The sequence below is a fragment of the Rosa rugosa genome, chromosome 5 (assembly GCF_958449725.1).
Source record: "Rosa rugosa chromosome 5, drRosRugo1.1, whole genome shotgun sequence".
Lineage (NCBI taxonomy): Eukaryota > Viridiplantae > Streptophyta > Magnoliopsida > Rosales > Rosaceae > Rosa > Rosa rugosa.
In genome coordinates, this window is record NC_084824.1 from 40,622,115 (window position 1) to 40,646,448 (window position 24,334).

At 37.8% G+C, this 24,334-nt stretch overlaps 3 protein-coding genes and 1 pseudogene across 3 annotated transcripts; 3 read left to right on the plus strand and 1 right to left on the minus strand.

The window, feature by feature from the left end:
* The first annotated feature begins 2,846 nt into the window (after nucleotides 1-2,846).
* Nucleotides 2,847-5,360, plus strand: LOC133711663 (uncharacterized; annotated as a pseudogene).
* Nucleotides 5,361-8,439: 3,079 nt separating this feature from the next.
* LOC133711664 (uncharacterized) lies at nucleotides 8,440-9,264 on the plus strand. The gene is made up of 3 exons (XM_062137767.1): nucleotides 8,440-8,515; nucleotides 8,666-8,995; nucleotides 9,107-9,264. Exons 1-3 carry the CDS (start codon nucleotides 8,440-8,442, stop codon nucleotides 9,262-9,264), a joined length of 564 nt encoding a protein of 187 aa, XP_061993751.1.
* Nucleotides 9,265-12,353: 3,089 nt separating this feature from the next.
* On the minus strand, nucleotides 12,354-20,748 carry LOC133711665 (uncharacterized). The gene is made up of 2 exons (XM_062137768.1): nucleotides 18,847-20,748; nucleotides 12,354-12,446 (listed from the first exon to the last, which is right to left on the minus strand). Exons 1-2 carry the CDS (start codon nucleotides 20,746-20,748, stop codon nucleotides 12,354-12,356), a joined length of 1,995 nt encoding a protein of 664 aa, XP_061993752.1.
* Nucleotides 20,749-21,563: 815 nt separating this feature from the next.
* LOC133709101 (uncharacterized) lies at nucleotides 21,564-22,730 on the plus strand. The gene is made up of 2 exons (XM_062134712.1): nucleotides 21,564-21,660; nucleotides 22,208-22,730. Exons 1-2 carry the CDS (start codon nucleotides 21,592-21,594, stop codon nucleotides 22,625-22,627), a joined length of 489 nt encoding a protein of 162 aa, XP_061990696.1. The 5' UTR covers nucleotides 21,564-21,591; the 3' UTR covers nucleotides 22,628-22,730.
* The last annotated feature ends 1,604 nt before the right edge of the window (nucleotides 22,731-24,334 follow it).

Here is a 24,334-nt window from a genome sequence, read left to right on the forward strand (position 1 = left end):
TTTATGAAAGTATGTAGTATCAAGAAATAGTTAAACATACAGAAACAATCTAATGTTAACTCATTTTCAACAGTAGCCAAACATACAAAAACATAAAGTGTCCCCTAAAATTCTTATAGATTCTCAACTACAAAGAATGCTAGATCCAACAGATAGTGATCATTTATATAAGAAGGGGATATATCACATAAGCGAAATATATAGATAAGACTAATTGCATTGATTCTTTGGTGTGACATTGTGGCCATTTGTGTTCAAAGGTTCAACTTTTCTTTTAGAACTGAGGTTCAGACTTAATTTGAAGAGTTTTGTACTACCGTTGGTACACCTAATTTCCTCTCTTTAAAGAGTGTCATTACCCTGTCAGACTTAATTTGAAGAGTTTTGTACTACCGTTGGTACACCTAATTTCCTTTCTTTAAAGAGTGTCATTACTTTGTCAGACTTAATTTGAAGAGTTTTGTATTACCGTTGGTACACCAAATCTCCACTTTTGTCAGTGAGCTAAATTTAAAGCTTGCAGCAAGAGAGTTCCTAGGACAATGGGTCCATTAGAATTTCCTCCTCATATTTGAAAAGACAAATGAACGGTCTAGATTTTGACCTCTATGGTACATTTTATCACATACATTAATACAAATACATTGTTTACTGAAAACAATTGTAGCGACAAAAAATTAATCATTAGGAAAAATGAACAAATATTAGGTAAACGTTTTCGACCTGTGATTTGTATACCCTAACAATTGTAGCAACAATTCTTCTTTACAACATGTAATTTGTAAGGAAAAAAGTATGCTCGACAAATTAGCTCAAAAAAAATTAAGAGAAGATGAGGGTCATATCAAAGTAAATTATTTACAAATGCAAAACCATTATAGAATCGAGAAATGTAACTTATTGCAGAGCCGTAACCAACTATATATATATATATATAGGTCCTATCCAGAGCAATGCCTCGCTCTAAAATTTCAGAGCGAGGTTAGAGTTTAGGGTCACTTTTCGGTCTCATATCCACATCTCGACAATTCAGTTTTTAAGTACTAATGTATAGATCATCTCTGCAAAATTTCAGCCAAATTGATGATCTATAAGGTATCTAACTCGTTCAAACCAATAGACGAACTAAATCTGTCCAACCTGGATCGTACTAGCTTTAAGGCAGTTATCAATGCCTTAACGATCATCAATTTGACTGAAATTTTGCAGAGATAATCTATACATTAGTACCTAAAAATTGAATGGTCGAGATGTGGATATGCGACCGAAAAGTGACCATAAACCCTAACCTCGCTCTGAAATTTTAGAGCGAGGCATCGCTCTGGATAGGATATATATATATATAAAGACACACACACACACTAGTGATCATTTGTAAACTTCAATACTTGATAATTTCAATTCTTTGACTTTATTTCAAAGTTTCCTCTTTTCATAAAGAATCAATGCAATTAGTCTTATCTATATATTTTGCTTATGTGATATATCCCCTTCTTATATAAATGATCACTATCTGTTGGATCTAGCATTCTTTGTAGTTGAGAATCTATAAGAATTTTAGGGGACACTTTATGTTTTTGTATGTTTGGCTACTGTTGAAAATGAGTTAACATTAGATTGTTACAAAGATTGTTTCTGTATGTTTAACTATTTCTTGATACTACATACTTTCATAAAGTAATCAGGATTGATAAAATTGACAATAACCTGATACAATCTGGAAATTATCCAGAGTCAATGTTAAAATTATCTTAATATATTCTGGGGGTCATTGAAGAATTGCGCTGCAAAGAATCCACAAACCAATTCAAAGTTGTTGAAGAGATGTAAGCAACCTCATATCTCAAACTATGCTCTGCATATTGGTTGATTATGACGAAACCTTTATGTAAGCAATGTGACTAAGACCCTTTACGCTCTGCATATCTCAAACTATATATCCCTTTATGTAAACCCTTCATATCTCAATCTTCACATACTCATTTCATGATCAGATTCAATTGTTGTTTGGGTGTTTTACATATTGGTTGATTATGTAATTAAGCAACCTCACGAGTTTATGCATTCAATGAAGTATATATTATTTGGTTGATTATGAGACGAACCAATACGTAAACAGGGATGGACCTGACACGAGGCCTAAGAGTCGACTGACTCAGGCCCAGAAATCTAAGAGGCCCAAAAAAAAATTTATAGCCTTTTATTATGTCCAACTGCCGTATGTGTCGGTGATCTAAGGACAAAAAGTAAAGAACAGTTGTGTGTGAACATATTAATTGACAACAATCATTTGTGTCGGTGATCTAAGGACAAAAAGTCAAGAACAGTTGTGTGTGAACATATTAATTGACAACAATCATTTTCCCAATTAAACTGAAAGAAACATAAGTTTAAGGGGGCCCACAGAAAGTTGGACAGATTTATATATAATGCTTGACATATATAATGTTAAAGTGTATATACACCATTCAGACGTAAAAGAAAGAAAATGGGGTACACCCATTAATTAATATTTGAAAGTTGTACCAAAAAAAAGAAAAAGATTTTAATTAAAAAAAAGGGGTAAAAGCCTAATTGACTAAGAGATTTATTGTATAAATAGGATTCATAATGTAAATAGGATTACTAGAATATTTATTAGAAATAGGAATACTAAAACATCAAGGTTTGGTAATCCTATTTTCTATAATAAGTCTTTTGGTGATCCTATATATAGAGAGAATTACATAAGAGGAATTCACTATTCTCAATAATCTGTTTTTAGTCTTGTGTCTTGGGTTGCATTCAACTTTGTTATCATGCCTCCTAAATATATGTCTGGAGCTCAAAAAAGAAAGAAGAAACAGATGGAAGAAGCATTAATTCAAAGTCAAGCTGGAGATATTGATAAGTACTTTACTAGCAATAAAAAAATGAAGAGGGAAGAGAATCTGAATGACCATGCCAATGAACAACATGATCAATCTATGAACGTGAATGAGAATGAAGAAGTGGTTCAACCTGCCATTGTGAATGAATTAAATGATACTGAGGTTGAAGACCAGAAGCAGCCTGAGAATGAGGAAGTTGATGTCAATATGATTGAAGATGTTCAACATGAAGATTTAAATCAAGAGAGCTGCTTTCCTTTGAATATTGATGATCCAGGAAATTGGGATAAAATTGATCAAAATATTAGGGACTTCTTAGTTGAAAGGGGTCCAAAAAGAGATGATGGTGTCGAGTTGTTTCCCAAAGATAGTTCTGGTAGACATTTTGATTCATCGCATTATAAGCGGCTGTTGCCAAATGGGGAGAAAAGTGATAGAAGATGGCTAGTATATTATATTTCTTTAGACAAGATTTTATGCTTTTGTTGCAAATTGTTCAAGATGCAAAGAACTATGACTCTAATTGGCCAATTGGCTAATGAAGGATACAAAGATTGGCATAATTTGTCTCGGAGTCTTAGAAATCATGAAACTAGTAAGGAGCACATTAGTTGTATGACAAGTTGGATTGAATTAATTGGAAAGAAGGCTACAAAAAAATAAGACAATTGATGAAAGCTTGCAAGTAGAAATCAACAAAGAAAGAGAACATTGGAGACAAGTGTTAAAGAGGATAATCGATGTGGTGCAAAGACTAGCCAAAAATAACATGGCATTTCGAGGAGATTGTGAGAAGCTTTATGTTGAAAACAATGGTCACTTTTTGCAAATGATTGAAATGATTGCTGAGTTTGATCCAATAATGGAAGAGCACATTCGGCGTTGTCAAGCACGTCAGATCCATTATACATATCTTGGTCCCAAAATTCAAAATGAATTGATACAAATGTTGGCAAATGACGTGAGAAGTTCAATTGTTACAAAAGTTAAACAAGCAAAATATTTTTCAGTCATACTAGATTGTACTCATGATGCGAGTCACGAAGACCAAATGTCTCTTGTGATAAGATGTGTGGATGATTCAGCAAACTCTGCAGTGGTAGAAGAATACTGGATACAATTTTTGAAGGTAGATGACACATCAGGACATGGACTTTTTACCGAGCTTAAAAATGTGTTAAGCAATCTTGAACTTGATATTGATGATATAAGAGGTCAAGGGTATGACAACGGATCTAATATGAGAGGAAGACACAAAGATGTACAGAGCAGGTTACTTGAAATAAATCCTAGAGCTTTTTATACTCCATGTGGTTGTCATAGTCTTAATCTGGCATTATGTGATATGGCGAATTATTGTCCTAAAGCTATGTCATTTTTTGGAGTGATAGAACGCATCTATACATTGTTCTCTTCTTCTACCAAGCGGTTGAAGATTTTCAAAGATCATGTGGAAGGTTTGACAGTTAAGCCATTGTCACAAACACGCTGGGAAAGTCATGTCGAAAGTGTCAAACCTATAAACGAGCAGACTTCACAAATAAGAGATGCTTTAGTTGACTTGGCAAATACTAGTGAAGATCCGAAAACAAAGAGTGAAACTAATTAAGTCCTTAGTAACACATGAACTTGAGAACTTTGAGTTCTTGCTTGGCATGGTAATTTGGTATCAGTTGCTATATGCGATCAACACTGTGAGTAAATTTCTTCAAGCTGAAAACATGGATATTGATGCTGCTCTTAAAGAATTAAAAGGACTTATTTTGTTTCTTGAAAAGTATAGAGAGTCCAGGCTTGATATGGCCATGGATGAAGCTAAACAAATGGCAAGTGAATTGGGAATTGAAGCTGCATTCCGGGAAAAACGCATCATTCGAAGAAAGAAGCAATTTGATGACAGTGGCACTAATGAGGTAATGCAATCATCTGAAGAATCTTTTAGAGTCAATTACTTCCTCTTTATAATTGATCAAGCTCATTCTTCACTTCAAACTCGGTTCGAACAATTTCAAAAATATGAAGAAATCTTTGGGTTTTTATTTAGTTTGGAGAGGTTAAAGTCTGCTGATGATCATAGTTTAATGATGTCCTGTGACAATCTTGAAAATTCTTTGACACATAATGGCCATTCAGATATTGATGGATATGATTTATTTTTGGAGTTAAAAATCTTGAAGTGCTCTTCACCAAGAGAAACAAAAAGAGCAATTGATGTGTTGAATTATTTGAAGAAGATGGATGGTTGTTTTCTGAATGCTTATGTTGCTTACAGAATCTTGCTGACTATACCAGTTACAGTTGCATCTGCAGAAAGAAACTTCTCCAAGTTGAAGTTGATCAAGACTTATCTTCGATCAACTATGTCATAAGAAAGATTGAATGGATTTTCTATGTTATCAATTGAGAAAAAAAGTTGTTGAAAAACTTGATTACGCAAACTTAATTATTACATTTGCCTCCAGAACTGCAAGGCGAGTGGTATTTAAGTAATCATTTGATGTCTTCAAGGGAGCATGTGATGTATGATGATCTCCAAATATAGTTTCTTGTCAACGTTTCTAGCTTTAGTTTTGTTTTGTCTAGTTCATCTTTAGTTTATTTCTTATAGTTTTAAGGATTAAATACTGTTTACTCCCTATACTTATGGGGTTTCTTCGTTTCAGTCCCTGACCTTCGAATTTCACCTAAAAAGTCCATGAACTCTCAATTTCCTCCCAATTGGTCCCTGCCGTCAAAATTTTCTGTTAAAGTTGCTGAAAATGTCTATTATGCCCTCACTTACTTTTTTTTTTTAATTTATTTTTTTCCTCTCTTTTATTTCTTTTTTTCATTTCACCTCTTGAAGGTCTGTAATTGAAACCATCTTGATGAGGAGATGAAAAGAAGGAGGCAAGAGAGCCGGAAGAAGAAGAGGTAAAAAGAAAAAGAAAAATAAAAAAATAAAAAAAAGAGGAAGAGAAATATATATATATTTTAAAGTAATTGAGAGTATAATAGACTTTTTAGGGGAAGATAACGGAGTTTTTGATGGATGCTTGACGGCAGGGACCTATTGGGAGTTCAAGGACTTTTTAGGTGAAATTCGAAGGTCAGGGACTGAAACGATGAAACCCTATAAGTATAGGGAGTAAGCAGTATTTAACCCTAGTTTTAATTTGGAATATTTTTAGCTTAATCTTTTAAATATTATTTTAAGACATCTTCAGATTTATTATTTACTTATAATCTAAATACTTTTGGATATTATATGTTGTTTGTTGTTTTATTATTAGATTTTTAGTTTATAGCTTTAGTTCCGGATTTTTTTTTTTTTTAATGCACACTACGATTTGAGGGCCCAACTCCTTGAGTTCGCCTCAGGTCTGAAAATCTCAGGTCCGGGCCTGGTCGGGGGAACAACAAAATCCAACAAAATCCATCATAAAAAAAAGGGAAATTGATTGATTTGAAACCAACAACCAAAATCGATAACCTTACTATTCGACCCGGCGTCTGATGCTGCGCTTGTATCTGAGAGCTTGATGGCTGCACCCGCCCGATGGAGGTTTCCCGAACACACTAAAAAAAACTCAGGCCTTTTCTCTCTACATAAAACTCGGGTGTAATTTTCAGTCATAGTGGGTTGTTCTATAAGCTATCTCTCTCTCTCTCTGTGGATCGTTCTTGATATCTCTCTGGATTGCTCTCTATGACTCCTGATCTGTCTATCTCTCTCTGGATCGTTCTTCTCTATCTGGAGATTTAGGTCAGCAAAAGTTTGGAAGTCAAATGCTGCGACACATGGTTTTTCTGCCCGAAGACGCATATACCCAGCCAACATCGTGTCGGACGCCACTACGAACCTAAAATTACAATAGCAAAGCAAAGGCAAAAACGCCAACCTCTGTCAAAAGACGCATATGCCCAGAGGACAACAGATAAGGGCGTTGGAAGCTTCGAGAGACGGTGATCGACAGAGAGAGACATCAATTCTGAGACAGCGATTCTGAGAGCGAGGAAATAATCGAGGTTTGGGTTTGTTTTGGAAGAGGTTCCGTTTCAGTACAGAGGGAGGGAGGGAGATACAGAAACACTGAGAGCGAGGTAGGGATCGATAGCAAGATTTGGATCGGGTTTGGGAGGGATATTTGAAGAACCATCTTCGTTTATTCCTTTCCATTCATTCTTCTTCTTCATTTAATTTTTTATAATCAAGCTTTAAATTCGGGTTTGGTTTTTCATCTATATTATTAACTTTTCATTTTTTCTGATGCGGGGCTTAAGCAACACAGCCAATTATCTCAATTTTTGCGAATTTTTGCGACATGCAACATTTCTCACCAATCATCATCTTAGCTTTAGCTTTTATGTTGTAAGTCTGGACATCAGCTACATTTCCTTGTATGTAGTCTCCCACTGCTATCACATTTTGCTACGGTATCTAATAGTCTGTAGAGAAGAGAGGCATATATGCATTAAACTAAATGGAAAGCTGCATTGATTCTGTGGGAAGTGTGGGGCCGGGTAGTCATCTGGGATGCATTGGCAACCAATCAAGGGATCGAATTAATCAAATACCAGATCATACATATTCAATTGATACAATATAATGAACTATTGATAGATACACCAGACGGATGAGAATTACCTTCAAAAGAACCGCGTCGGCGAGGTTTGTCTTCCTTTATTGATTGTTCAACAAGAGCAAGCATAATTGCTTCATCCTCATCATCAGATGATTATATTCGTCGTTCATCATCATATCACGTAAAAAACGATTCATAGCTCAAGAAAGAAATTATCAATATTGAAAGTGAAGTTGAAGATGGAAGATGGTTGAACATGAACGTACCTCTTTTTTTTATAGAACAGACTGTAGGTAGCCGTTGTTGATAAAGTAATTTAGGGTTCACATCCAAAACCAATTGGTAATGGATGGAGTGGCCCAAACCTTTATAAACCCATAAACAAAGCTATATTTTTCCAATGTGGAAGTTATATTTATACACATTCTCAACAGTTGTTTTAGTTATCTTTTAAAAAAAAAAATTTAATTAACTCAAGAATAGCTGTCCTTGCTGGAGGACAACTCTCAAATTGGATAGCTATATTTAACTTTTAGCAATTTTTAGCTATGTTTATAACAAACACTGTTGGAGATACTCTTAGGCTGAAGAATAAAAGTCTCGAGTATATACCCTAAAAGAACAGAAAACTTGAGTTATAGCAATTTTCAACTAAGACTTTCAAATTGATAGCTACTGGCGGGCAGATTGACTAGTATGTTACTTGTATTAAGGTCAAAGCTAGGAACCTCTCCAACACGGCCCTCTCCCTCGAGGTATCCTATTCTCGATCTACTAAAATCCGTACTAGGGTTCGTCCCCATATTTTCACATTCCAAGTCCAACTTTGCAGTTTTAAAACTATCCTTCTATGAAATGACAATAAAAAAGGCTTTGGCCAGCCATGTATCTTCACAACATACCCAAAACCGAATTACCTCCAAGCTAGTTCTATCACAAAGTTTCCACTACAAAAACCCTAGCTAGCTGCAGCATAATTATCGTCCACTCTGTTGTTTGTGATAATGGCTTCAAATGTATGCTTCAAAACCCTTGCAGTCCTAGCTCTTTTTCTTGCCGTTTGCGTGCAAGGCACTCGAGGTTTGTGAAAACTGTAACTGCTTCATAATGCTATCAGCAATTTACATATTAGGAATACCCATTTGTGTAATGGCTAATTAGCATGTAGGGAGACCAGTAAGAAAACTAGCCCATTAAATCTAATTAGCTAAGTTAATGATGCATTTACAGGAGGAGTAACATGTGAAAATCTGGACCAAGAGAGATGCGCATTTGCGGTTTCATCATCAGGCAACCGATGTGTTCTTGAGAAGCATGTGAGGAGGAGAGGACAAGAAGCATACACATGCCGCACATCAGAAATTGAAGCAAACGATAAGTTGAAAGATTGGACTGAGAGCGAGCTGTGCATCAAGTCTTGTGGCCTTGACCGCAAATCTTACGGAATCTCATCCGATTCTCTCCTAGAGTCTGGCTTCACACAAAAGCTTTGCTCTCCTCAGTGCTACGACAGTTGCCCCAACGTTGTTGACCTTTACTTCAATCTCGCAGCTGGTGAAGGTAAATTATCATGTCACCAAAACTTTGCTTACTAACTGATGTGCAAGTGTCAAGAAAAGATTTGATAATTAGTGACATTACTTACTGTACGAGAGCATGTTTTGGTTATAGGTGTGTTTCTACCAAAGTTATGTAAAGCGCAAGGACCCAATGCTCATAGAGAAATGTCTGAGATCCGTAGCTCTGGTTATGTTGTACCTGGACCAGTAAACCCAGCCAAGTTGATAGCCGAAGGACCAGTAAACTACATGAATTTGGAAGCTACATAGTTCGTTGCTCCAGCACAAGCTCCGGCTTACTAATACATACCTACACCATTTGTGTAATGGCTAATTAGCATGTAGGGAGTCCAGTAAGAAAACTAGCTAGCCCATTAAATCTAATTAGCTAAGTTAATGATGCATTTACAGGAGGAGTAACATGTGAAAATCTGGACCAAGAGAGATGCGCATTTGCGGTTTCATCATCAGGCAACCGATGTGTTCTTGAGAAGCATGTGAGGAGGAGCGGACAAGAAGCATACACATGCCGTATATATAAAAGAATGATACTAATGGATAACATATGGTGTAGGCATATATATATATATATATATATATATAGAGGCCGGATAGAGAGCGGACGTCCGCAACCCAGAAAAAGTGCGGACGTCGCTCCTCCGGCGTCGGGAAGGCGGCGATCGCTGTGCTGCAGGTGCCGGACGCACCCTCTGGACATCCCGGACGACCTCGAGCAAGAGGCGAAGGCGAAGGTGATCGGAAACTCAGCGGTGTGCTGCGAGCTCGCCGGAAACCATGGAAGCCCATCGAGCTTGACGTCGATCCATTCGTCGACGACTCCAGCCGCTTCTGAACTGCTCCACGTCGTGGCCTGGTTCCGTCCGGCAGCAGAAACGCCGCCGTCGCTGCTCGATCGAGGCCGGAGGAGCGACGTCCGCACTTTTTCTGGGTTGCGGACGTCCGCTCTCGAACGGTTTTATATATATATATATATATATATAACTGGAATTACTATTTAGATTTAGTTATCCTTTATGTATGAGTGCAATTGTGCGAGGAGAGTGTGTTCGTAGCAGTTATCTATATTTGTATTCTTAATTAGTTAATATACTCATGGATTGGAGAGTATTAGACAGTGGCAGAGTCAGGAATTTAAGTTTACTAGAGCACAAAAATCAAATTTTGTAATAGGAACTGGTGAGCTCTAGGTTGACAAAGACCTCTTTGTAGATAATACATACGTAACATTAGGAAGATAACTTTGAAATTGGAGGACAATTTCTAGGATCAGAATGATATTTTTCATTAACTTTGGGACAAGGCTTCTCTGAATTATTATCATTCTTCTTTTGTTTTTTTTTTTGGTCCTTGACCCAAAGCACCAAAATAAGAAAATATTAGCCCACTTACCCCAACAACGGATTTTTGTTCCCACCTACACAATTTAACGTTAAATAACCATTTTGCCCTAAGCCTAATTAATAAATTACAGCATTGCCACTCTCTTTCCCCTCTTCTCTCTGACTCTCTCTCTCTCTTTCTCTCTCCCCAGGCGACTCCGGCGTCTCTCTCTCTCTACCCAGACGACTCCGGCGTATCTCTCCCTCGCTCCAGAAGACTCCGGCGTCTCTCTCCCTCTCCCCATACAGCTCCGGCGTCTCTCTCCCTCTCCCCAGACGACTCCGGCGTCTCTCTCTCTCCCCAGACGACTCCTGCATCTCTCTCCCTAGCTCCAGACGACTCCGGCGTCTCTCTCTCTCTCTCTCTCTCTCTCGCTTCCTCGAGCTTCTTATAGAGGTCAGGTGACTCGCCGTACCAGGAAAACGTGACGGCCGGCGACGTCGAGCTTCAAGTCGGACGAAATCGACGTCGAGCTTCGGTGCCGGAGCCGTACGATTCGGCGCAACGAGGTGGATGTGGCGGGCGAAGTCGGCGAGGAAGAGAAAAGCGCCGGTGGCTACTCCTACGAGGACTGGAGGTTCAGAGAGGTGAGAGAGGTCGGCGGCAAGCTCCGGAGGTGATTCGATCCGGTGGTTTTGGTCCGACTATTGATTGGGGTGCCAGAGCATTTTCTGGGTGCCCAAATCTTTTTTTTTTTTTAAGTAATGGGACAGAAGGAAAGAAAAAAAAAATTTGAATGTCTATTGGGGGGCAATGGACATCTCTATTGGAGGGCAATAGACGTTTTGAATTTATATAATCTCTTCATTTTTTTCTTTAATCAAAGTTTTATTTGTCTAATTTTAGGAAGATTAGTTCTCATTCCGGCCACCAAAAAATCTATTGGGGGGCAATAGACGTCTATTGGGGGCTATAAACCTTTCCGGTGAGGTTTTCAGAAAAGTCCGGTTGGCGGCGACCGGTGACCGGAATCGGACGAAAGTTGGCCGGAATCCGGCGACCGGTGACCTGAATCCGGCCAACTTTCGCCGGATTCTAGCGGCTGGTGACCTGATTCCGGCGGCCGGTGATCGGAATCCGGCAGCCGGTGACGGGGCTCCAGCAAAGTGTCCTATGGTTTCTCTCTCTTCCATTTTCTCTCTCTCTCTCTAAGTAACAAATGGGTGAGGGTAAAATGGTATTAAAAAAAATTGAAAACAAAAAAAAATCTTAATGGGGTATTAGGGAATACCTCCTTAGAGTGTTTTGGATAAGAGAAAATTAAAAAAACTTAATGGGGTAAGTAGGAAAAAAAATCTCTAGAAATGGGGTAAATGGACAAAAACCCTTTTTTTTTTTTCGAGGGATGACTCTAATGAGGTCATTTTTACCCGACGACTCCTCTTGCAACATGATTTTCTTTTCTTTTAAAATATTTTAACATATCTGAATGAAGAAAAAAGGAGTAGTGAGAACAAAAAAAAGCGACTGCAGTAATACTTTTTACAAAAGAATTAGTCAAGAATCATTACTTGACGATATATATACACATGTTATTGATGTTATAAATATTTTTTTAATCGTTTTTGTATTGGACTTAAAAATCTGTAAGTAAGAAGGAAATAGAAATTATTAATTATAACTAATAATAGAATTAATGTCAAAAATATTTGGGAAAAGAAAATATTATATAATAATAATGATGATTCATTATCAAGATTAGGGCTGGGCACGGGCCGGGACGGGCCGAAATCTTGGTAATCCTGATCCCGGGCCCGGAAATATTAGTCGGGACGGGCCGGGACGGTTTTAGGCTATTTTGAGAAGTGATCCCGACAGGCCCGAACCCGATTGGTACAGGGCCGGGACCGGGCCCAATCCGGGACAAACCCGAAAGAAAAAAAAAAAAATCGAAGTTGTTCTTCTGGAGTTCTGGGTTTTGTCCTCCTATAATCAAGAACTGTGATACTTTATCACCATCAAGAGTTGCCGAAGTAATCAGAACCTTCAAATTCGACGCATGTCTCTTCACCAATCGTTTCATGACTTTCAATAGTCCCAGCAATATGTCCCTGAAATTCCAAAATGCATAAACATAACATCATATTGCAAAACACCAAAAACCGAATCACAAACAAGTAAATTTAGAGAGGTAGCAAGATCATGAAAACAAAAGACTAAAACTTTGAATCAAAACCAAAAACTATCTGCAGTGCAGAACACTAAAAGCTTCATAGATCATTCAAACACCAAAAGAGGATAAACCCATATTCTAAAATTAAACAGATACATAAACACCCAACAATCAAAATCAGAAGCTCAATACAACTACAACCATTCTCACCATTTTACCAACCCAATATCCACACAGACATGTAAATCTGATCAAGAATCACATCACACAACATGGCATCGGATTCCAGAATCAAGCCATTCAACAAACCAAACAAAAAGCCAAAGATTTGATCTGAACACAATTATTTTACCAAAGACACACGAGATCAACCGGATCAACCCATCATCCAAAACAACATCCAAAACTGAAAATTGAAGCGACAATGGTGAAACAAACAGACAGCGGATCATTACCAGGAACATAAACAAAAGGGGAGAACAATACTTGATGATGGGTCCGGGTCGAGTCCGGCTCTGGCGAGCTGAGCGAACAGTTATGGTTGGGCGACGAGGGAAAAAGGCAAGGGTTTGTTCATGGTTAGGCAGCAGAGAGAGAGAGAAGAGGAGGGTCTAAGACTCTCGCTGCTGTGTGTGTCTGTGCTTTACAGTGAGGGTCGGCTAACGTGAAGAGGAGAGAGTTTGTTAAGGTTACCCGGCGATGGAGACGGCGGCGACACGGCAAGGCTGAGTGATGCCGACGACGCCAGACTTGGTATAGCCTCGTCTGTGAATGATTTGAGAGAGCAGAAGAAGAAGTGAAGAACTGGAGAGTGGAGGAGAGACTCAGAAGAGATCAAGATCCAAGAGAAATAGGTATCAGTTAGCATTTTGGGTTAAAACGGGACGGGACGGGCCTTTGCGGGATTCCAACCTTCCGAACCGAAGCCCGTCCCGTTTTAACGGGACGGGTCGGGACGGGCCCAAACAGTGAATTTTGAAGATTTCAAACCGTTCCGTCCCGGCAGTTTTCGGTACGGGCCCGGGTCGGGTTCGGTTTTCCGGTTTCAAGTGCCCACCCCTAATCAAGATTGGGAGCCCGTCTCCTCAAACAATCCCACAAAAAACAGAAAAACAAAAAAAGAGCACGTGAAGTACTCTAAAAGTCTGAAGATGAATATTTGACAAATTAATATAGCAAAATCAATGATAGAATCAATATTAATATACTATATATATATAATTTTTTTTTTTTTTTACAAAACCTTAGTGGGGCACGAGACCCACTGGGCCCCTACCTATATCCCCGTGTTGGGCCATTAAAATTGAGCTTGAACTTACAGACTTCTTTATTGGTGAAAAAGAAAATTTGGATCTATAATTTAGTTGGAGGTTATTTACGTGAGGCCCTCCATGTAGATTTGACTCAATCATTTTTTTTTTTTTTAATAAAGGGCCGGTGCGGCTGCCCTCAAGTCTTGATTAAAGAAACCGCAGAATACATGGTACCTAAACCCCGGATTACAATAAGCATCAAGAGAACTTCCTAAAATAATAACAAGAGTCTCCACTAAAACAATGTATTCTAGCAAGCACCAACTAGCGAAGAGTGCTTTACTGGCTACTCTATTCACTTTACAATTGTGGTGACATACCAGAAAGATAACTCTATTACGAAGAAGCATCATTACCAACAGCACAGCTTTCCCACTATGTTGCCACCGGATTGTAAGTCCGATGACACTTAGTTTCACCCTGCCACTAGGAGGCAGCGACCATTTGACCAAGCAAGGAACTCGCCGCCTACTTAGAGTAGACACGTTATTGCCACTAGGAGGTTGTGACCATTTGCCAATGCAAGGAACTCGCCGCCTACCTAGAGCAGACAAGGCACACAAGGTGCATAGACCGGCACAAAGCCCACGCCGTCCTACCAAATCATGGCAGAGACTTATTATCAACAAAATAACAATGATAAACAAACAACTAAATCCAACACAACTTGAAACAAAAAAACACCAGCAGGGCCCAGGAACAGAGGCCCAGTCCAAACACCACTCCCCACAGCAAAGAACACGCGTTGCAGGCATCCACTCCCGCCGCCGGCAAACTCCCTCATCACCATGCCGCTGCCTCACAGCACCACGTACGCCACCGCACCGCATCCCTACGCCACCACACCGGCGTGCCACATTGCAGACAGCCCCAACACCCGACTGACGACCAGGACCAGATCCAAAACCGTAAATGAAACAGACCTGGATCGCCATTGTCGTGTTTCGATCTGATCAGCCATAACCAAGATCTTAGATGCGATGACGCTAGATCCCATCGTCAGAAAATCGCACCCCGTCGCTGCGCCTCAACTGCGTTCACCTCTAATCCGAGAGGGCAGATCGAGATCGATCTGTACAGCCCAAGAACAAAGATCCATCCTCCATCCTTGGACCACGCCGCTACCCTGAAGTCCTGCGATTCCGAAACAACATCCTTTCCCGGGTCGGAACCCCGGCGGCGTCCGGCCGGGAGAGAGAGAGCATACCGTCGGGTTTTTTTTTCTTTGCGCGTGGGGCGCGTTCGAGAGAGAGACAATTTTAGATCCCTTAAAGTTTTTAATCAATCATTTTTTTTTTGTTGGCAAGAGAAACAACTTCATTAAACAACCAACAACATTACAAAGAGAAGGCAACAGAGGCCCATCCAAACTAAACCAAATAAAATAGAAAATAACAAACACAAACAACAAAGAATCTCCAATGCAATAGCGTCTCTAGATCCAACATCCACTATGCAGAAATTGCATCGAACAAGAACACAAACAAACCCAAGAAACCAGCAACCAAAACACGCCATAGAGACCCAAAGAACCATGGGATGATGGAATCCGCAGATACAAATCATAAATGCATGGTGATCTCCTTCGTGTATCGAAGGTAAACGCTCCAAAGAGCAAGGGAAACGCTCCGAAGAGCTGGGTAAACGTGATGTGCTCATATTATCATATATTTCTATGTCTCGTAATCTTGGTTTTTATGTTTAATTCTCCTTATTTATGATTTATTTACGTTATTTTAGTGTTTTTGTAGGTTTGTTCCATAGAAAAAAGAAAAGAAGCTAAAATGAGAAAAGTAGGATAGAAAGGCAATGTGAAATCTGAGACTGGGAATCTGTCTGTGCAGAACATCCAACTTCTCCGAATTACTGGGAAAGTACTAGATAGAGTCAGACAATAAGCTTTATATCATTAGAAACCTACATATGCCTACTTTCTGTAGAATTTTACGGATCTTGATTTCGATACTTTTAAACAAAGTTATGTCTGTTTGAGTGAAGATAGGTCAGAACAGAAAATCTGCTAGGGAATTTACAAACGTTTGTGGAGAACTCAAGTTCCGCGGCACAAGATCATCAATCCTAATGTTTCAAGGAAGTTAATTCAGATGAGAATTCAATGAGGAACTTATTCCTGCTTCAACAAGAGATATTTCAAGCTTTTCCCATTCCAAATGAAGAAAGGAATCTAAACCCAAGTTTTACAAGGAAACATGAAGCCAAAGATGAGCAGAAATCTTCTCTATATAAGGGAGCACGGATTTTACATGAGGAGGAGGTCTTGGGAGCACAATGTAGACGCCTAAGGAGTAGAGACGACTCATCCATCTTCCCTTTCTTTTCCCCTTCCATTATTTTTATGTTTTTCCTATGTTTTCTTTAGTTATATTTTGCTAAACCTTTTTCTAGGGTTAGGATGATGCTCTATCATGATTGTTTATGTACTTTGATGATTTATTGATGGATTTATAATTTCTTTATGATGAATGCTTAATCACTATTTGAATTTATGCTTTATGTTTAAGTTCTTTGATTGATCACCTTAGGGCTTTGCATTTAGTAATTGGAAGACAAATTTGAAGCAGACATGCAATATAATATGATTGGCTTCTTGTGACTAAGTGTGGTAAATTACATTATTACTTGAAAAAGACTAATGGTTTGCTTGATTCTCTTGTTTTCTAAAGCTTAATGAATCCTGCATGTTAAATTTATACCTGAGAAGGATAAACTGCATAGTTAGGATATACATCTTTACCCGAGAGGGGAGAGCATCATACACTTAAGGAAAACTATGGTCTAGACTACTTGAGAAGGACTTAGATACGGGAATTATCATCTAAACGAAACAAAAGAATCTGTTAGTTGCATTGAAACATAAATAGGATTGTTAGTGGTAGATTCTGATACCCTAGATTCTATCATCTTTGCTTTTCTATTTTTCAACTTATATTTTATTTCTTTCTTTCTTTTGTTTATTCAAAAATTCAAAAACATTAATATTTTCTTTCTCTTGATTGTTCATTGTGTTTCAGTGATTTTGTGTTTGGATGAATTGAGTTAGGATTTAAATTGATTATCAATCCTCAGTTGGAACGACCTCGTACTTGCACACTATACTAATGACGATTCGTGTGTTTGCGAGTTTTAATTAAAATTTCACAACAAAACACCCCGAAGGGCAACGGTGATAGTAGATGATAAAATTAAAGCGACGGATTCAATAGAGCAAAATGACAACTTTGGATGATGTTCAAGGAGCAGCAACAGAGAAAGGGGTAAGAGATGGGAGAAAAATCAAAGGAGGGGAAGGAGGGAGCATGGTGGGAGTGGAGATGGGAGGCCAGATGGAGCAGACTTGAAAGGTAAAGCCGAGAGAAGAGGCATATAGCCTCCAAATAGGGAAGATCCCTGGAAAAACTGTGATCGGTGCCTCCCCCGACTCTCAAACCGTAGATCCAGATCAATTAGATCTAGATCTGGTAAGAGAGAAGGGGGAGGAAAATGAGGAAATGGGTTTGGTTTTTTTAGAGAGAAGGTTGACTCAATCATTTGAATCTCGAAAGGCTAACTAAATTATTTTTCATTGGTTCACCTAGCAAGAATGACTTTTGAGAGGAGATCGAGTAAACTTCGCGTACAATCTATTACATTTCCCCTTATCTGTAAAAACCCAATTGATTCATTTTGAACAATTAACAATGGGCTAAATGACATTGCCATAGTTGGGAGAGTAAGCTTCCATAAGAAGAACCAAAGTCACCGGAAACGCTGCATCTGCCGGCGACCCGCGTTCTGGATCAAACGAACCCAATCGCGGGGCGTTCGCGATCCGAATCGCTATGTTTAGCGATCCCATGGTGTTGGCGAACTCACGCATACCAGAGCCAATCTCTCTCTGCTGATCTGAAATCTGAATCGCATCCTGCGGCAGAGAAGGAAGGACCAAAGTCACACGAAACGCGGAACGCTGCGGTACGGGAACGCGGTACGCTAGTCTTCAGGGTACGCGGTACGCTAAGATATATTAGCTAATTTTAATTAAAATAAATTACTTACGATAAATAAAATTATAAAAAATAATAAAGAGATAACCATACCATAAATAAAAATCTCAAGAAAAATTATAAAATAAAAATAAATTGTCACTACTACTAAAAAATTAATTGAGTTTTTCAAACCAACAAAGAAAAATAATGCTTAAAAGTAATTTTTTTTTCTGATGGCTGGAACCCAGTGGGAGGCTTGGCCATCACGCCTGTCTAAGTTCTTATTTTGAAGTGCCGCTTGAGTCTCTTGCTCTTGCAAATCTGGATATATGAGTTTGATGTGTTCCTGGCCGAATCGGTTGTGTATTGAGAATGGGTGGAACAGGTCTGCTTGAAGTATTCTTGGTACGCAATGATTCTTCCTCATCAACATAGTCTCCGTCTAACATTCTCCATCGCAAGTCCTCCAATCTCATTGGCGAATCATCTACTTTAAGAAGATGAACTTGATACTGGTTGAGCTAGTACCTATTTATTTGTGATATCGTGTGAAACAAAACATACATATATCAAGTTAGTAATTAAACTAATTAATATACTTGGTAAAAGAAAAAGACGGCAAGTTACAAAATATTGCTATATAAAAAATACATTGATAACTCAGTGAATAAATATGCTAGAGAATATGGATAAAGGTTTTAACAAGCTGTGTAAAAAACATGGATGCAATTAAGGCATTAAGTGCAGAGGATGGAATATATGTTAATTATAACACAATTATTACGACAATTCATTGGAGTTCTATCATTCAACCTACGGCAAAGTTAACCCAAAAAAAAAAAAAAATCCTATAGCAATACATTCAACCTATAGCAACGTTTGACAAAAATAATAATAATAATAACAATAATCAATCATTCAACCTACGGCAACCTTAAAAAAAAAAAAAAAAAAAAAATTATATATATATATATATAACAATAATAAAGTATATTATAAATGAACAGAGATTAAAAGATTAATAATAACAAAAAATTACCTTTTGTGCAACTTCTGCTAATTCTGGAACTTGTGAACCATATGTTGACCACCAATCAATGGCATCCATAGTTACAGCATTTGTCTGGACAACTTGTGTAGCAAAAATACCTTTTCGCTGATGAAAAATGGCATATTGTTGACGTAATAACTCTGCTTCTTCTCGATCTTCTGATATCTTATCAAATGCTTCCATAAGGCTTGTAATCACTTCTATATCTTGATTAAGGCTCTTTCGAGTGAATCCTCCTGGTGGTTTTTTACTGAGATATTCTCTATCATAAAATCTTGCCGTCAGGGCATATCCAACACAATGGATAGGGTAATTCATTTTTTGCCACCTTTGGAGCACAATCTTTTCGACTTGTGGAAAATAATTAGAGTGCGGCCCAGAACTCATAACTTCTCTTATTTCTCCAAGCATATTGTCCATCCTTTCATAAATTTCACCCATCTTTTGACCATCACCATCACAATATTTAATTAAAAAATATATTGGCTTTGTGATATTCACTATAGCCAACACATCATCCCAAAAGTTGTCTGCCAACACAGCTTGTGTTATATTCTCCCCAAGTTTTCTTTTCTCGGGGTCTAAAGTCTTCACCCAATCTTTCCATTTTTGAAGAATTACCGTACTTGCTAGTGCTTCTTTGCAATCAATAAGTCGCTTCAACAAGATATAATGCGATGCAAATCTAGTTTTTGCAACTTTCAATAACTCCAATTTGGATTGACTTCTGAACATGGCCAAAGCATGTGAATGGTTCAAAAAGAACTTAACAATAGCTTTTCCAATATTATAAATTTGCCGAAACCACTCAAACTCTTTTGCCAAATCTTTAAAAATAAGATTCAAGGTATGAACAACACAGGGAGACCAAAAGATATGTTTATGTACCTTTTCAATCTCTCTCCCAGCAGATTCACAGTTTTTTGCATTGTCAGTGACTATCTGGAGGACATTTGACGATCCCACATCTTCAATTGCAGTAAGCATAAAGTCAGCAATCACTTCACCAGTTTTTTGTATCCCAGAAAAATCTTGAGCATAAAGAAACAACGCTCCTCTACTATTTGCAGCAATAATGTTGATAAGTGGCTCATGCTTCATGTTAGACCATCCATCTGATACAATTGAAACACCGTGAGTAAACCATGTATCTTTAACATGAGCTAATTCTTTTTCCAGACTTCGTTTACACTCATCAAGCAAAGTAGTTCTTGCTTTTTCAGAAGATGGAGCCTTATAACCCTTGGGTCCATTATTTATAGCTGAAATCATCTCATGAAATTGGGGATTTCTTAACACATTAAACGGAATTCCATTAGCGCACAATCCTCTCATCACCTTCATATCAACACTATTTTTGTCCATAATCTTGAACATATCATCAAGAGCACCTACGGTGGATTTTTGCGGTTGTTGCCTCAAGATTGTTGAGCTTTTCAAAGATGAAGAAACTCCTTTTTTTTCAGCTTCCATAACCATTCTGCGAACCCTCTCATATTCCTCCCGATTATTAATCAATGATTGACATCGACGGATCTCTGATTTTTTTCCAGGGAGATTACCAAAAAAGTGGTAGTGAATGCGAGTGTATGAACTCTTATACTGACCATCACAATGTTTGCAGGTCCATGATTTTGTTCCACCCGAATTTTTTCCTTGCGCTCCACCTGTGATAATAACTTCATTGAGTAATGGCTTTATGTCAGAATTCATTGGAATTTCTTGAGATTCTTGAGCTTGTTCATGGCTGTTTCTACTCGATGATTGGTCTGTATTACTTGCTTGAGTTTCTTCAACAGTATTATTGTCTTCATGCTCACCGACATCACCTTCATAATTTTCTTCAAAAATTGGTTCTTGACGGGATGGTTTTCTTTTTCCAAAAGCCATTGTTAAGCTGAGCTAAAATAATAGAGGATTTTTTTTTTGAAAGGAGAGGTTTTTTTTTTTATGCTTTGTAGTTTGTACGTACTGTTTGCATGTAGCTTATATAGAGTTTGTTTTCAATTTTGGAATTACATTCCTTATCAATCTAGAAATCAGGATTCCTAATCTTGATTGTAAAGGGTTTTTATTTTACCTAAATACCCCTTATTAATATACTATGAGAAACACCTTACTTATGGAGGATAAACAAGTAATTAACAAATAACAGAAAACAAATAATAAATAAAGCTGCTTTTATTTTTATTTTTTATTTATTGGATAATCTTGGATCCCAAAATCATCTCACATTCTGGCGTGAACAATAGAGAGAATCCCAGACTCCCAGAGATTGAGATTTCAAATCAGCAGAGAGATTGGATTTCAGATCAGCAGAGAGATTTCAGATCAGTAGAGAGAATCCCAGAGATTGAGATTTCAGATCGCTGATCTAGAGGAAGCTAGGCGAGCAGTCCTTCCTTCTCTGCCGCAGGATGCGATTCAGATTTCAGATCAGCAGAGAGAGATTGGCTCTGGTATGCGTGAGTTCGCCAACACCATGGGATCACTAAACATAGCTATCCGGATCGCGAACGCCCCGCGATTGGGTTTGTTCGATCCGGAATGCGGGTCGCATGCAGATGCAGCGTTTCCGGTGACTTACTGCTCGCCTAGCTTCCTCTAGATCGGCGATCTGAAATCTCAATCTCTGGGATTCTCTCTACTGATCTGAAATCTCTCTGCTGATCTGAAATCTCTCAGCGAAAAGGTATTTTTGCTACACAAGTTGTCCAGACAGATGCTGTAACTATGGATGCCATTGATTGGTGGTCAACATATGGTTCACAAGTTCCAGAATTAGCAGAAGTTGCACAAAAGGTAATTTTTTGTTATTATTAATCTTTTAATCTCTGTTCATTTATAATATACTTTATTATTGTTATATATATATATATATATATATATATATATATATATATATATATATATATATTTTTTTTTTTTTTTTTTTTTTTTTAAGGTTGCCGTAGGTTGAATGATTGATTATTGTTATTATTATTATTTTTTTGTCAAACGTTGCTATAGGTTGAATGTATTGCTATAGGATTTTTTTTTTTTTTTTGGGTTAACTTTGCCGTAGGTTGAATGATTGAACTCCAATGAATTGTCGTAATAATTGTGTTATAATTAACATATATTCCATCCTCTGCACTTAATGCCTTAATTGCATCCATGTTTTTTACACAGCTTGTTAAAACCTTTATCCATATTCTCTAGCATATTTATTCACTGAGTTATCAATGTATTTTTTATATAGCAATATTTTGTAACTTGCCGTCTTTTTCTTTTACCAAGTATATTAATTAGTTTAATTACTAACTTGATATATGTATGTTTTGTTTCACACGATATCACAAATAAACAGGTACTAGCTCAACTAGTATCAAGTTCATCTACTGAAAGGAATTGGAGTACGTATTCATACATTCACAGTGTCAAGAGAAATAGGCTGAATGCTGAAAGAGCTGATAAATTAGTTTTTATTCATTCCAATATTCGTTTGCTTTCACGTTTCTCCGAAGGCTACAATAATGGAACTTATAAGAGATGGGACATTAATCCAGAATCAACGGAAGTAGATGATTCGCCAATGAGATTGGAGGACTTGCGATGGAGAATGTTAGACGGAGACTATGTTGATGAGGAAGAATCATCGCGTACCAAGAATACTTCAAGCAGACCTGTTCCACCCATTCTCAATACACAACCGATTCGGCCAGGAACACATCAAACTCATATATCCAGATTTGCAAGAGCAAGAGACTCAAGCGGCACTTCAAAATAAGAACTTAGACATGCGTGATGGCCAAGCCTCCCACTGGGTTCCAGCCATAAAAAAAAAAATTACTTTTAAGCATTATTTTTCTTTGTTGGTTTGAAAAACTCAATTAATTTTTGAGTAGTAGTGACAATTTATTTTTATTTTATAATTTTTCTTGAGATTTTTATTTATGGTATGGTTATCTCTTTATTATTTTTTATAATTTTATTTATCATAAGTAATTTATTTTAATTAAAACTAGCTAATATATCTTAGCGTACCGCGTACCCTGAAGACTAGCGTACCGCAGCGTTCCGCGTTTCGTGTGACTTTGAGAAGAACATATATGGATCCAAAAAAGCTCTTGTAATTCTAAAAATCAAAGAAATGAGCCGTTACTTATATCTAGCTAGTAGGTGCTCAAAAGTTTGTAGCATCTCTTCATTCCAAAATGTGCGAATCCCGTCCATATCCAGTCATAAAAGTGTGACCACAACATCACTTCCTTTGTATGAGAATTACTGCATGGGTCTTAATTTGGACTACTAAAGACTGAGAGAAAAGAGAAGTAGCTGAGTCACCGTTAGAATTAACATGTTTACGTCCATCAGTATCATGTTTTCGTTACTTGGTGGCCAACCTGCAGTTGGCATTTACTCAAAAGAAAAACAAATAGTATGCATTTATTATACATGGTCACCTTTTTATGGTCATTGTCAAAATTGTGATTATAAATTATACATGTACACATTAATTAATTAATTAATAATAACTTACGCAAAGCTCAAGGACCAAATGCTCGTAGAGAATTGTCTGGGATTCGTAGCTCTGGTTATATATGTTCCACCGGGACCAGTAAATAACCCAGCCACGTTTGTAGCAGAAGGACCAGTTCTGAACTACATTAATTTTGAAGCTACTCGGTATCTTGCTCCAGCAGAGGCACCAGCTTAATTACTGACATATAAATCATGGCATGTAACTAATAATTACTATTAGTTATTCTCAGAAGGATCACAAGGATCGAAGGTATCTTTAATCAATAGTTATATATCTTTGTAACTCAAGGATAGAAGAGTGAAGTTAAATCTACAGCTTCTATATCCCTTTTTCGCCCAACAAAATCGAGCTTAGTTATTCCCAGGATTGCAAAAGAAGAAAGTTGGAGGGTATAGTTTATATTGTGAGGGCCTCCGTGCCAAGTACGTGGTTCAATAATCTTCATAAACACGTTTTGAATTTCAACTCAAAAGGTTATATCTACCCAAAAAATTAGCTATATCAAAAGTCAAAGAGATACACAAGAACAACATATACAGTGGCGGAACTTGGAGCCCAATCTTGGAGGGGCCAAAAATTAATAATTTAGTAAATTGGGGCAATGGGGGGGCCATATATATACAAAATTGTTGACTTTATTGGTGTTATACACGGCTGGTTAAGGAAATTTGAAAACATTGGGGGGGCCATGGCCCTCACCCGCCCCTATAAGGATCCGCCACTGAACATATACTTCCAAAATACTGAGATTTATCTTAATGACGATTGGATTAATTGTTTGTACGTGAATCTGGACAGGGGTATCTGAGCGGAATGAAACCGTAATCTGACTCGTGTTAGACTCTTCCTTGTGAACCTGTAACCAAAAGAGATCATTAGGAAGAAGTCCGGATGGCTCCGGACTTCTCTCCTCTGATGCCTAAGTTAGACATGAGCAAAGCGGAAGCTAAT